At 39.6% G+C, this 13,183-nt stretch overlaps 1 protein-coding gene across 13 annotated transcripts in view; it reads left to right on the forward strand.

Moving 5' to 3' along the window:
• POSTN (periostin) overlaps positions 1–13,183 on the forward strand; it is a 50,676-nt gene that overhangs the window by 3,929 nt on the left and 33,564 nt on the right. For all 13 annotated transcript variants that reach the window (XM_054015242.1, XM_054015245.1, XM_054015248.1 and 10 more), the window contains exons 3-7: positions 4,805–4,869; positions 6,235–6,392; positions 7,118–7,282; positions 8,624–8,770; positions 12,025–12,166. In XM_054015242.1, coding sequence (XP_053871217.1) covers positions 4,805–4,869; positions 6,235–6,392; positions 7,118–7,282; positions 8,624–8,770; positions 12,025–12,166 — 677 coding nt within the window. The remainder of the gene's footprint in view (positions 1–4,804; positions 4,870–6,234; positions 6,393–7,117; positions 7,283–8,623; positions 8,771–12,024; positions 12,167–13,183) is intronic.

Raw genomic sequence — 13,183 nt, forward strand, 5'->3', positions numbered from 1 at the left:
ATCTCCAGAAGCTTCTCTGGAATATAATTTAGCATCTAGAATTCTAACCCTCCCATTTTGAGTTAGACTGTTTTCGCAAGGTTTTTTATTTCTGCAGCTGAGTCAGGATCTGTCTCCCCTTTATGCAATTTGATCAGCTCAGATATGCATAAGATTGGGAGAGTCTGTGGAGACAATGTAGTTTAATTTCCAGGACTCAGATTGGTGCTATAGAAGTTGCATTTGATCATCCTTCCAACATCTAGCCTGGGTTTCCCAGGCACTTTAGTTGGTTTTGTGGTCTTTCTCCCTTCCAGTCTTTCCTTTTCCTCCTGATGATGTTTCAATGCAATACTGACATCCATTTTCTTCAGAGCACGTGGTGTAAATTGTCCAAGATATTTATTCACCATTTATGTAAAGCCTGCCTTACCACTGTCCTCTTAGCACAGCACTTTCTTTCACTAGTGACACATTAGGGAGAAGGATGCTTCCTGAAAATGCTTTAGACTGAACTTCTTTGGACATTTTCAAAGCTGATTTTGGAATGTTAGCTGCTTCTGCAGACTAACTGCTTCATTTAGGTCATGTCTTGCCAATACCCTCTAAGTGAAAGACTGCTGAGTGCTTTAAGATGACATAGAGAATCATTATTCAGCTGGCCACAGTGGTAGCATGAGTTATTTTTTTGTGGCCGGAGACATCATGACATGACAGAAGAAATATTTTGAGTCCATGAAGAGATTTTACAGTACTCAAAATAAGATTCCTTAAGTGTAGTTTGGACTCATTGACAATGAGGTTACACAACAGTATCGCATACATTCTGAGTTCTGCTTTGGCACTTTTTGGGTTGTGCAAATACTAGAAAGAGTAGATTTGAGGAAAACTTTGGATTGGATTTGGATTAAATGATAGGCATACTGGTACTTTTTGTGTGGTAACAGTAGAACATCTGGTATAATTTAGACGGTGCCGAAAGTAATGTAATTATTAACAGGAGATTTTGAACAACATCAATAACAGAACTACCACCATTCCTAAACAGATTGATTTGCTTCCTTCTCATTTTAAAAAACTATGTTATTTCTTATAATTATAACAGTTCTATGGTAACTCCCTTCAAATTGTATATTCTGATCCAGAAAATGTACAAAAGATACCAAAAGGATCTACATTCTATCATTTCCCATTTCCAACTGTATTTACAAATTCCCCAACTGAACTACTGACCTGAGGGCTCTGTAGAAACAGGGGCCCTATTGGATCATAAAGGTGTTTGTCGTTTTAATAGTATATTATGGCCTGCTAACAAGACAGATAATTTGCAAACAAGCCTCAGGGCCACTCTGAGCTATGTCAGCCATCAACAGCCCCAAGAGGATGCTTGACTATCCATAGAGATGCCCTGGCCATGCCCCCTCTTTCCTTGGGAATGCCCTGTATCCGTGGGGAATGAGGTGGGAGTGGCATAGAGCTGGTTTTCTTTACTTAGGAACGCAGCATTACATCATTATCTGAAGAGTCACTTCTCTTCAGTAACATCACACCATATGCTGAATTTGCAGAAGTACGTAGTTGAAAGTTTTTTGGATATTAGTGTAAAGGCAACTTTGCTTTGGATTTTATACAATATCTCTCTATGGGGGGGACGGATGGGGGACTGTGGTCTTTTTTTCCTCTAAATTGTCCTTCAACCTGAAAGGTGCCGAGCAACTGCATCTTACATTGATTTCAATAGAAGCTGCACATTCCACCTACCTCAGCATCGGGCTTATTGACAACCCGCACTCCATCACATCTACCCACACTTCACATACACTTGATACATCAGCTTTCTAGTTGCAATCAACCATGAGAGAACATATGGCTTTGGATACTAAAAGGAAGAACTGGCCAGACTTTAATTACTAGCAGTCCTCAGAGGAAGCATGCTGTATGTTAAAAGTAATATGATTACCCAAAGGTATCAGCATTGTAGCTCTTGGCCAGAGAAGCATTTCCTTTGTCCATTGTGCTCTATAGCCAGTTTTCTGCCTCACATAAATTGTACTCATATCAGAGTCAGTCTTTTTTCTGCTGAATATGGTGAAGAAAAGTAAACATGCAGTGTCTGATTGGTGCTTAGTCCCCCTTTTCCTGTTATCAAAACCTAAGTGAGATGTCAAAACACACAAGATATTTTCCTGTTTCCTTTTGGAATATTTTCTCTCTGAAAGAAGTATATATTCTTATAACAAAGCAATTCCCTGGATGGCAGATGCTAATTGCTGGTTTGTGGCAGAGATTCCTCAAGAGCCAGGTTTTGTCTGACTCTAGCATGGGTGAGCAAGAGGCATGAGAGGAATGGTGCAAGGAGCCCTCTCCCCACACTTGTGTGCCTTGTGAAAGGGCCAGGAATCACTCCAAAAGTGAATCTTTGGGTGCACAGGGTGGGAGGAAGCAGGACAATTGTTGCATCCTCTGTGATAGAGCGGGTTTCACTATTGCTGCTTGCTCAGGGAAGGCACAAACTTTCTCCAAACTAAATCTAGTCCTACCCATGCCAGGTTTGCATGCTCACCTACCTGGTGGAATATGAAGCCCACAATGTAAAGTTCTGGGGGATGGGCGTAAAGTGAATTGTCATCATCCACAGAGAAGTATATTACAGACTGTTGAACAAAACTTTTTTGAAGCTCAGTTAGAATTGTCTTGTGTAAGGTTTCGCCAGCTGAAAAATAAATAGATTCATTTTAAAATCAGATTAAAAAGAGAAAATAGGGAGTCAAACAACCTACATTCATAGCACAAACAAATCTAACATGGCAAAGCAAATTCTCTATAATGGAAAGCACTTTGTTCTTTACCAGCTATCACTTTGCAATAAATTATGTAGCTCAGAGTCTCATTTTAAACTCATGCTTTGTAATGTTGTTTTTATTCCAGTCTGCTTTCATTTTTAGGTTTTTTTATTTTTAAGATTTAAGATTTTATTTCATCTTCAAATAGATTTTTATCCCAGAGTTCTGAAAATTCCAACTTTCAAGTAATTTGAGCAAGCCATTTAGTTTAATGTATTTGTTGCTAATACTTTGTCAGCTATCAGAGGGGTAGCCGTGTTAGTCTGGGTCTGTAAAAAGCGACAAAGAGTCCTGTGGTACCTTATAGACTAACAGACGCATTGGAGCATAAGCTTTCGTGGGTGAATACCCACTTTGTCAGATGCATGTCAGCTCTAACTTGTTACAAAAACCTACAAGATCCCACACAGCTGCCTCTAGGGAGCTTCCAGCTTCAAAACTGAGATCCTTGAGCCACATGCATTAAAAAAATCATGTAAAGCTCTGATTGCATGTTTTTCTAGTAATTCAGTCTGCAGTAATTACTTTGAAAAGCAATAACTGCAGAAGAAAGAGTTTAGAGATTTATGTTACTTTTCACGTTTCAGTAAGTCCATATAATTTCCTGGGTTTCTTTATCCTCTAGCAACCACATTCATCCTTGCCATAACTCCATTGACTTCAGTAGAATTGTGCTAATTTACAGCGGGGCTGAATTTGGTTAAAAATGTCTATTTTAAGGCTGTTACTTCCTTCAAATCAATAAGGTACAATAAAAAGCAATCCATAATGCTGAATGCAACATTACATAGCACCAACCTGCTACTGAATACGGTTTATACATTCAAAGGTGAGGTGATTTCCTTGAACAACTATACAGCAGGCACTAACCAATTTCCAGCTCAACTCCATCCTCCCCTTCATGGCTAAGCTCTCACTTCCTCTCTCCTAGCTCTTTCCTTCATTTGTTACAATCTGGCTTTCACCCTCTGTACTCTAACTAATGAGACTAGGGTGACCAGATGTCCCGATTTTATAGGGACTGTCCCGATTTTGGGAGCTTTTTCTTATATAGGCACCTATTACCTCCCACCCTCTGTCCCAATTTTTTACGCTTGCTATCTGGTCACCCTAAATGAGACTGCTTCTCACTAAAGTTACCAATGACCTTTCCCTTGTCTTCTCCATATTCCTTGATTTTTCCCCTGCTTTCAACATAACCAGTCAGTCTTTATTGATTCTCTCCTTTATTGGCTTTTACAACACTGTTCTTGAACAGTTTTCCTTTTTACCTCTTGCATTTCTCTTTCAGTGTTGTCCTCAGTGGCTCCACCTCCTCCCACTTTCTGTCAGCATCCCACAGGGCCTATTCCTAACCCCCTGCCTTCATTCCTTCACATTATCCCTGGGTGGTCTGATTTGCTTTCATGACTCTAATTACCATCAATTTACTCTTCACATGTAGACTATTGCCAAAGCTTGGCGCTTTTTTTCTTTACATTCACACTGTCAAAAGCTTGTCCGTGCTTTGATAATCCTCCCCATCCCTCCCAACCTTGATTCTGTTCATCCCTCCTGTGATCTTCTCTTTGGTTTTCCAATCCCTTCTCTCCTAGCCAAAATGTCACCATCAGATTCATTTTCTTCACCTACTACTGCAAACACATCATTCCCCTTTATGAGTCCCTTCACTAGCTCCACTTCCTCTCCCACATCCATTCCAAGCTCCTTGTCAACCTTCATGACTGTGGATGTGTTGTGTATTTAAAATGCTATGTAGCTACAGAACACAGTACAGTGCAGCCAGTTAACAGGGTCTGATTTGATACCAACAGAAAATAGGCTGCTGAATGTTAAAAAAAAAAAAGATGATTAGGTAACTCTAGCCAAGGAAACTGAATAGAAGTAGATAATTTGTAAAAAAGTAAAACTAAGATAATTAACTGTAAATGGTGTCATTTCGTTTGTACTTTATTTAATCTAGTTTTATTTATACCCTGCAGAACTGTCTTGTATGAATGTTGCCCTGGCTACATGAAGTTGGATGGAATGAGAGGTTGTCCGGCAGGTACAGTCTTAGATGAGCATGATCTTTACATATGGGACCCATTCTAACACAGAAGATTTTTCAGAAGTGGTCTGTAATTTTGGGTGCCCAATCTGAGACATCTAGAGCTTGTTTCTCAGAGGGGATGATTGAGGATCCACAACTTCACTTGATGTCCCTGAGTGTGGGCAGCACCACTGGAAATCATCCCCACAGTGTTTGACATTGGACACCGAACACTGAGGCATCCATAATTAGAGGCCAGTTTTGAAAATTTAAGCCAAAACCCTTAAAATATGAATCTGCCCACTATGGATAATCCTGGCAAGTCTTGGTCCTGCTGATGTGATAGGTTCCCTGGCAGCAGAAATATCACAGGTCCACTGTGTAAGGGGACAGGATTTGGGGGAATTGTACAGGAGTCATACATGAGGAGGAGGAACAGTTCAGTGGTTTGAGCATTAGCCTGCTAAACCCAGGGTTGTGAGTTCAATACTTGAGGAGGCCATTTGGGGATTTAGTTGGGGATTGGTCCTACTTTGAGCAGGGGATTATACTAGATGATCTCCTGAGGTCCTTTCCAATCCTGATATTCTATGATTCTTGTGCAGTGTAGAGTTCCCTTCTGTGTCACTTACACAGTTGCTTGCAGTGGACTAAGCACCATTGGGTAGGGGGAAGGATGGTGCAAAACCAGGTATTGGAGGTGAGATGGCACCAGAGTGGGGAGGGATGGGTATTAGAGGTGCATAAGAAGGTACCAAGTACTACTCAGTAGAACTGGCTGGTCATACAATTTCCAGTGGAACATCTTTTCATGGGAAAATGCTGGTGTCAAAATGAAAACTTTTGCAGGAACTTTTCAATTTTGTCCAATTTTCCTATAGAAACCAAGCAGATTTTCAAAGGGTTTTCTGCCAGCTCACCTGTCACATGGGCTGCCAGGATCCTGGATGCCCTGGGAGCCTTAACTCAAGCCAGAGTTTTCAGGACTTCTAGGCTTCTCAGTAACCTATCAGATGGGCAGCTTGGGCTCCAGGCAGCTTGGGGATTTTGTTTAGAAAAAATAAAATCAGAATGCCATTTAAATTTTTTCTAAACAAAAGTTTCAGACCTTCACCTCTCCACAACTTGGGGTGGAGAATTCCTCCCCTCTGGATATTTGTTGAGTTATTTTTTCTGGGCACTGTCTGCAATGATGATTTGGCATATATGGCAAATTCTACTTAATTTGAACCCAAATTATGGAATTTTAAAAGCAATGTTTAGTTAAAAGGGTTTTATTAAGATGATTCTCTCCTCCAGTTAAAACAGTGGTAATAGATAATGATTTTGAGAGACTGACTTGTCAAAGAATTTACAGTACTCTTGTCTTGTGTATTTTAGTTGCTCCTATTGATCATGTTTATGGTACCCTGGGCATTGTGGGAGCAACCTCTACTCAACAGTATTCTGATATGTCAAAGCTGAGAGAAGAGATTGAAGGACGGGGATCATTCACATTCTTTTCACCAAGCAATGATGCTTGGGAGCTGTTGGATCGAGTAACTATATATCTGTATATCTCTATATATACACACACACACATTAATGTTATGAGTGCTTTTTTTTTTTGTATCTACAGTAGCTGTGTTTTAAACCATATTAGAAACAATGATGATTTTTTTATATATCAGAGATAAATATTGAAACTCAATTATTATATTATTCTAAACTAAACTATGCTTAAGGAACACAGGTATTTCTACATTTTTTAAAAAAAATCTAGAAACAATGAACACCTGCAAAGGATATCTGTTTGAGCACCGTCAAAGAGAAATTGTTTTTATGATTGTTTCTCAGCACCCTAAGTACTTGTGTGATTGGATGCTTTATAAATACAATTATCATCATTAGTCTTGTCAGTGTAGCTTTGGGAATAGTTTTGAAAACTGAAGTAATTCCAATAAGGGAGGGTGACTGACATTATTGTGCATGACTGTAGGGTACTTTCCCTAGAACTACAATGTTAATCAAATCCAGTACAGAACCAAAAAAAAGCTTGAATGCCTTGCTTATGTAATGAGGCCTGCTGTCTTTGATACTTAATCAGTCTAGAGAATCCTCTAGCCAGCTGCATACCAGGAAGGTATGTAACTGAAGTAATTTACCTAGTCAAATGAAATATACATTCAAAAATATGTTGAAAGCGTATTTTGTGGCAAAGAAATCTGTATAACTAGCTGATTAAGATTGTCCAGAAAATGTCTAACTGAATCTTCTTCCTCAGGAAATTCATAGTAATTTAATTGACAATGTAAATATTGAACTGTACAATGCCCTCCACAACCATATGGTAAACAAGCGTCTGTTGACAAAGGATCTTAAGAATGGCCTGACTCTTGTATCCATGTACAATGATCAGCAACTGCTTATTAATCATTATCCTAATGGGGTAAGTTTATTTCTATAAGCTTCTTTTATACTGTATTTCAGAGTGGTCACTTTCATTAACTCTGTGCATTTTTTTTTTATTTATCTAATGAAGAATCGATAAAGTCATAACAAGATTATCACTTAGCATGTCAGTTATACATCTTACCTTACAAATGCTAGGAATACAGAATAAATCTATCCATTAAAGGACTCTTTCATAGACTGAAGGCTAATTGCTAAGAAAGGACTGGGTAACAAGAGCTAATTTTTGTTTTAAAAAAGTTGTAAAAACACGGAATGAACTTTCCTCTGAAGAGGTATCCTTTTGTGGATAGGACAGATTATTATCCTTCTAAATATCAGAAGTTAGATTTATTACACACTTTTTTCATATATTACTAAATACATTTCAATTAGATTTTTATTCCAATTGCAGCATGTGACAGAAATATTTAGTCGTAGAAGAAACGCTTATATTATCTTCCTACATGGGATTTAATTTTTATAAACCAGGATTCCCAAAGTAAAGTCACTAGTATTTATTTTCTTAAATTCATAGAAACTACATGTTAGGTTGGCACTGAAATTAGTGTAAACCAAAAGCAAGAACCATTTTAACCATTCAGGGAAATGGAATGCTAAACAATTGTAATATGGTTGGAAATCAAGATGACCTGCACAAGTTGATCTATTGGTAAATCTAGGTGCACAGGCACTGACTTTTGTTTTTGCCAGTTTGTGCTCCTCTCGCCCCCTCCCCCTTTGCGAGTGGTGGGCGGGTCGTCGGGGGAAAGAGGCTGGGTGGGGGTGGAACCTTGGGGCAGAACATGGGCTGGCCCTTAGGGGGAAGAGGCCAAGCAGGGATGGGGCATGAGGGGGAAGAAGGCTGAGTAGGGGCAGGGCCTCAAGATGTAGCGGGGGCAGGGCCTTGGGGCAAAGAGGCCAAGTGGGGCAGGGCCACCCACAGGATTCAGGGGGCCTGGGGCAAAGCAATTTTGGGCACCCCTTCCATAAAAAAAAGTTGCAATACTATAGAATACTATATTCTCATGGGGGCCCCTGCAGGGCCTGGGGCAAATTGCCCCACTTGCCCACCCCTCTGGACGGTCCTGAAGTGGGGGCAGGGCCTCAGGCAGAGCTTGGGCAGAGCAGTGGGTGGGTTCATGGTCTGGATACTGGGGCCTACAGAAGATTAATCCAGCCCTGCAAGTGCTGAGCACCCCCAATTTTTTTTCAGTGGGTGCTTGAGCCCCAGAACACCCACAGAGTTGGCATCTATGGCTAGGTGGATGTCCTCCTTAAAAATAAATTAAAAGAGATAGGATGCTTAATATTCTACTGTTCAATTCTTTAAACATAGGTTGTTACTGTTAACTGTGCCAGAATCATCCATGGCAACCAGATTGCTACAAATGGTGTCGTTCATGTCATTGACCGTGTCCTGACCCCTGTTGGAAATACCATTCAAGAGTTCCTTGAAGCTGAGGATGATGTCTCATCTCTTAGAGTGAGTAGGGGAAAATAAAATGCTAACAAGTTTCTTTGGCCTTGTAATTTTCCTTTCTTTTTCTGTAGTCTTAGGTGTAAGAAAAGATTATTAACACATTGTCAGGGGAGTGAAATGAACCAAATCAAGGATCAGTCCACCAAATGATACAAGATCTATATATTTTTACATAAGTTCCCAGTCCTGCTTTTGTGATAGTCATGTAATTGACATCACTAGGCCAGATTCTGGCACCCTTATTCGCAGTGAGTAATCTTTACTCCTTGAGCCCTGGGGCTGTTCAGAGAGTAAGGTATCACTCAGTGTGAGTACAGATCACAGAATCTGGTCCTGTCTGATCAGAATTAGATCCAAAATGGGGAAAATAATTAAAAGTAATGGAAGTAATAGAGATATCATCATGGAAGCTTAAGTGATCCAGTTGGTTTCAGAAAGTTGGTTAGAGAGTGGTGAGAAGGATATTTACTCGCTGGCTTGGGCTGGGGCACCAGGATATTATGGAATCTTTCCAAGGCTCTCCCTCACTCTCTTCCAGAACTGAAAGACTCTCTCATTTGCCTTCCTTTCCTCTGATTTCTCTCATCTTTTCTTCCTTCTATGGAAGAAAGAGAAAAGTTAGAAGCAGCGGAGAACAGAGAGGGCCCAGCAGACTCCCTCTTTGTAGCATGAGGAGGTGAGAAAAACTATGGAAGGTGTGTGAAGTCAACCATTACATGGGGCTGCTTTTCTTATTTCCTGGTCGGTGGAGTCATATACAATGTCAAAATATAATTGTGCTGTTATGCTCAAATGACAAAGGGGAGACATTCATGACAAGAGGTAACTATAATTCTTATATAAACCCAGACATCTTAATATTAAAGATAGTTTTTTAAATAAATTGGCTTAGAGATGTTCCCATCTGTTCAGCAACATACCTCAAGTACACTTACACTGTTCTGTAAATAACTATATTAATCTAGTTAATCATAGAAGTTAATCATAGAATGTCAGGGTTGAAAGGGACCTCAGGAGGTCATCTAGTCCAACCCCCTCTCAAAGCAGGACCAATCCCCAGACAGACTTATGCCCCAGATCCTTAAATAGCCCCCTCAAGGCTTGAACTTACAACCCTGGGTTTAGCAGGCCAATGTTCAAACTAGGGGGGAGGGATAGCTCAGTGGTTTGAGCACTGGCCTGCTAAACCCAGGGTTGTGAGCTCAATGCTTGAGGGGGCCATTTAGGGATCTAGGGCAAAAATCAGTACTTAGTCCTGCTAGTGAAGGCAGGGGGCTGGACTCAATGACCTTTCAAGGTCCCTTCCAGTTCTAGATAACTTATTTCAATGTTTTATATTGTGACACTGGAATTAGTAGGTTCTGTATGAATGAGCTTATTTAGTCTGCAGAAAAGAAGAGTGAGGCGGGATTTGATAGCAGACTTCAACTACCTGAAGGGGGGTTCCAATGAGGATGGAGCTAGGCTGTTCTTAGTGGTGGCCGATGACAGAACAAGGAGCAATGGTCTCAAGTTGCAGTGGGGGAGGTCTAGATTGGATATTAAGAAAAATATTTCACTAGGAGGGTGGTGAAGCCCTGGAATGGGTTGCCTAGGGAGGTGGTGGAATCTCCATCCTTGGAGTTTTTAAGGTTCGACTTGACAAAGCCCTGGCTGGGATGATTTAGTTGGGGTTGGTCCTTCTTTGAGCAGGGAATTGGACTAGATGACCCTTTGAGGTCTCTTCCAATCCTAATCTTCTATGATTCTATGAACTCAAAACATGATAATCCCATTGGTCTGAGTTCCAGCTTAGGGCAGGTTTTCAACAGGGCAAATCAAACATCAAAAATGTTAGCGGCTCAATTCAGCTATGCCTCCAAAAGTTTTGGAGTAAATCCCAAACCCACTGAAGTCTGACGGCACAGCCCCTGTCAACTTCAATACAGCAAGGATTTCACCCTGGTGTTTATCTGCACTTGTCTGGATGTAGCCAAACCTTTGTATCTGAACAAATGGTGTGAAAATCTTATGCTTTCTTGAAAGACTCCTAATTCTTTCTAGTATCAACTGGACCAAAGCTACCTATAAAACAGCCTCTCAATATATTTTTTTCAGTATACCTATTTATCTGAGCATAGACAAGCATTTGGGCAGGGGGAGAACTTAAAATAAGCAAATTAAGAAAACTTTTTTCTTTAATCAGAAAAGGGTTGGCTTGATTACACTTTTAGGACAGGAATTGAGTTAGTTCATATTTCATTCAGACTGATTCCCACATACCTAGTTTCCAGGAAGTAAAGATGAACCCCTATTGAGGTTAGCTATTTCAATCCTAGTTCATATCTACTGTGATTAGATACCTTTCATCATTAATGTCCATTAGCCAATCTGAACAAAATTGAAGGAATTAAACCATGTAAACATGGCTAAATGCATTCTTATGCCTTAGGAAGGGTTAGGAAACGATGTACTGTACAACAACACATAATTCACTAGCTGTATTATGAAAGATTTTTTACCTTCTTCAGAAGTATCAGGTCTTGGCTTCTATTCCAAAGGTAAAACAGTGGATTAGATAGACCGTTGGTTTCATCTGCTATGGCAAAACCTATGTGCATATGTTCTTCAAGGCACTAAACTTTTTCAGGATTCTTTGTATTCATTTAACCTAAAGGTTTGTATATAGAATTTCACTTATTCAGCTTTATTTAAATTTACTATTGAGTGTTTTTGTGTGGTGGATGAATCTAATGAACTACATTCAGAACTACATTCTGATTTGGACTGGAGTAACTCCAATCTATCTCAACTGAAATCAACAGAGTTATGCTACATTTGAATCATTATAAATTGTATCAGAATTGAGCTCTTTCTTAATATCTGCTAAAATATCAAAGAAACTCAGAAGACTGAGCCAAGATGTTTCCCTAGAGTATTTAGTTTTTTACATTTTGTTTCTGCAATTTTACTTATGTAAACAGTCTTTTCTCTGAAGAATATTATAATTCATTTCAACATACCACAAACTTATCTGGATACAAATCCTAAAGTGCTAAATCATAATATGGTATCAGTTGCATGGAAACTATGTGCCAAATTCTACCTACAGATTCATATACAACAACTTCCACTGTTCTCAATGAGAGACGAATGTGAGCATTCAAGTGCAGGATTTGACCCTCTGAGGTTTCAAAATTAAGGGTTTTGCTTTTCTGCACCCATAAGTTCAATATATTTTAACAATGTTCTCAGTAAGCAATACATTTCTTTTCTAGGCTGCTGCCATTACATCTGGTGTATTGGACACACTTGGAAAGCCCGGCCATTACACACTCTTTGCTCCTACTAATGAAGCTTTTGAGAAACTTCCACGGGGAGTCTTGGAAAGGATCATGGGCGACAAGGTGGCCTCTGAAGGTACATCAGTGATTTTGTATATGGGAAAATGTGAAAATATATTAAACATAGTCACAACAGGAATTAGCAATAAAGGGTTTATAAAACCATACACATCTCTCAAAAGAGTGATCAGAAAATTATAGCTGTTTGTATTTATTTAATGGAAATGGACCTCAGCTTTATAATCCAGGGCATCTGGATCTGGGCTTTTGCCTCAAACGCCATCTCAGCTATAGCTCTTTCATAGTAAGAGTATATGTATTCTATGGGCCAAATTCTACTGTGTAAACTTTTCAAGGGATTGTCTTATTTTTTTACAGAGCACAGTGGGGCTGCAATCCTAATTCAGCCTGTTGGGTACTACTGTAACACAAAGAAATAAAAAGCACAGACAATTTGGTTTGTGAAATGCTATGCACATGTATGTGCTGTGTTAAAAATAATAATAATTACCAATAAAATACCCTTCAGTTCATTTGAAAAGGGTACTCAAGACAATTTGATTTTACTTCCACAAAAATGTACACTGGTTCCCAATCCCACAGGGATCCAACATGTTGTTTATGGGTAAAATTTTCCAATGCACCTAAGTGATTCTAGAAACCTACTTCCCATGGACTTTCATGGAGACCTAGCTGAGTCACAGAGGCGCTTTTAAAATGTTTGCCCTACATGCTTTAAACTGGATATTCCTATCTCATGCAGGCAGAATTGCCATTGAAGTTTATGGAAGCTATGTCTGCAGGCCCTTTACTGACAGGCATCAATTGGAAAACAGAGCAGAATGTGCTGGGCCAGATCGACAGGTGGTGTAAAGTGGTGTAGCTAAATTGACTTACACCAGTGGAGGATCTGACCCACCATTTATTAATGAAGAAGAATCATTTAATGATGGCTGTACAATGCATTTTAAATAATGGGGCAGATGCCAATTTTCTTGTCCTACTTATGTCTGTGGTGTGTAAGTGAAGGTCAAGAAGGAAGATTGTCTTCAGTTTGTCTGTGCAACTATGGTTTCAAGACAATCTAATTTTA

This window comes from Malaclemys terrapin, chromosome 1 (assembly GCF_027887155.1).
Source record: "Malaclemys terrapin pileata isolate rMalTer1 chromosome 1, rMalTer1.hap1, whole genome shotgun sequence".
Lineage (NCBI taxonomy): Eukaryota > Metazoa > Chordata > Testudines > Emydidae > Malaclemys > Malaclemys terrapin.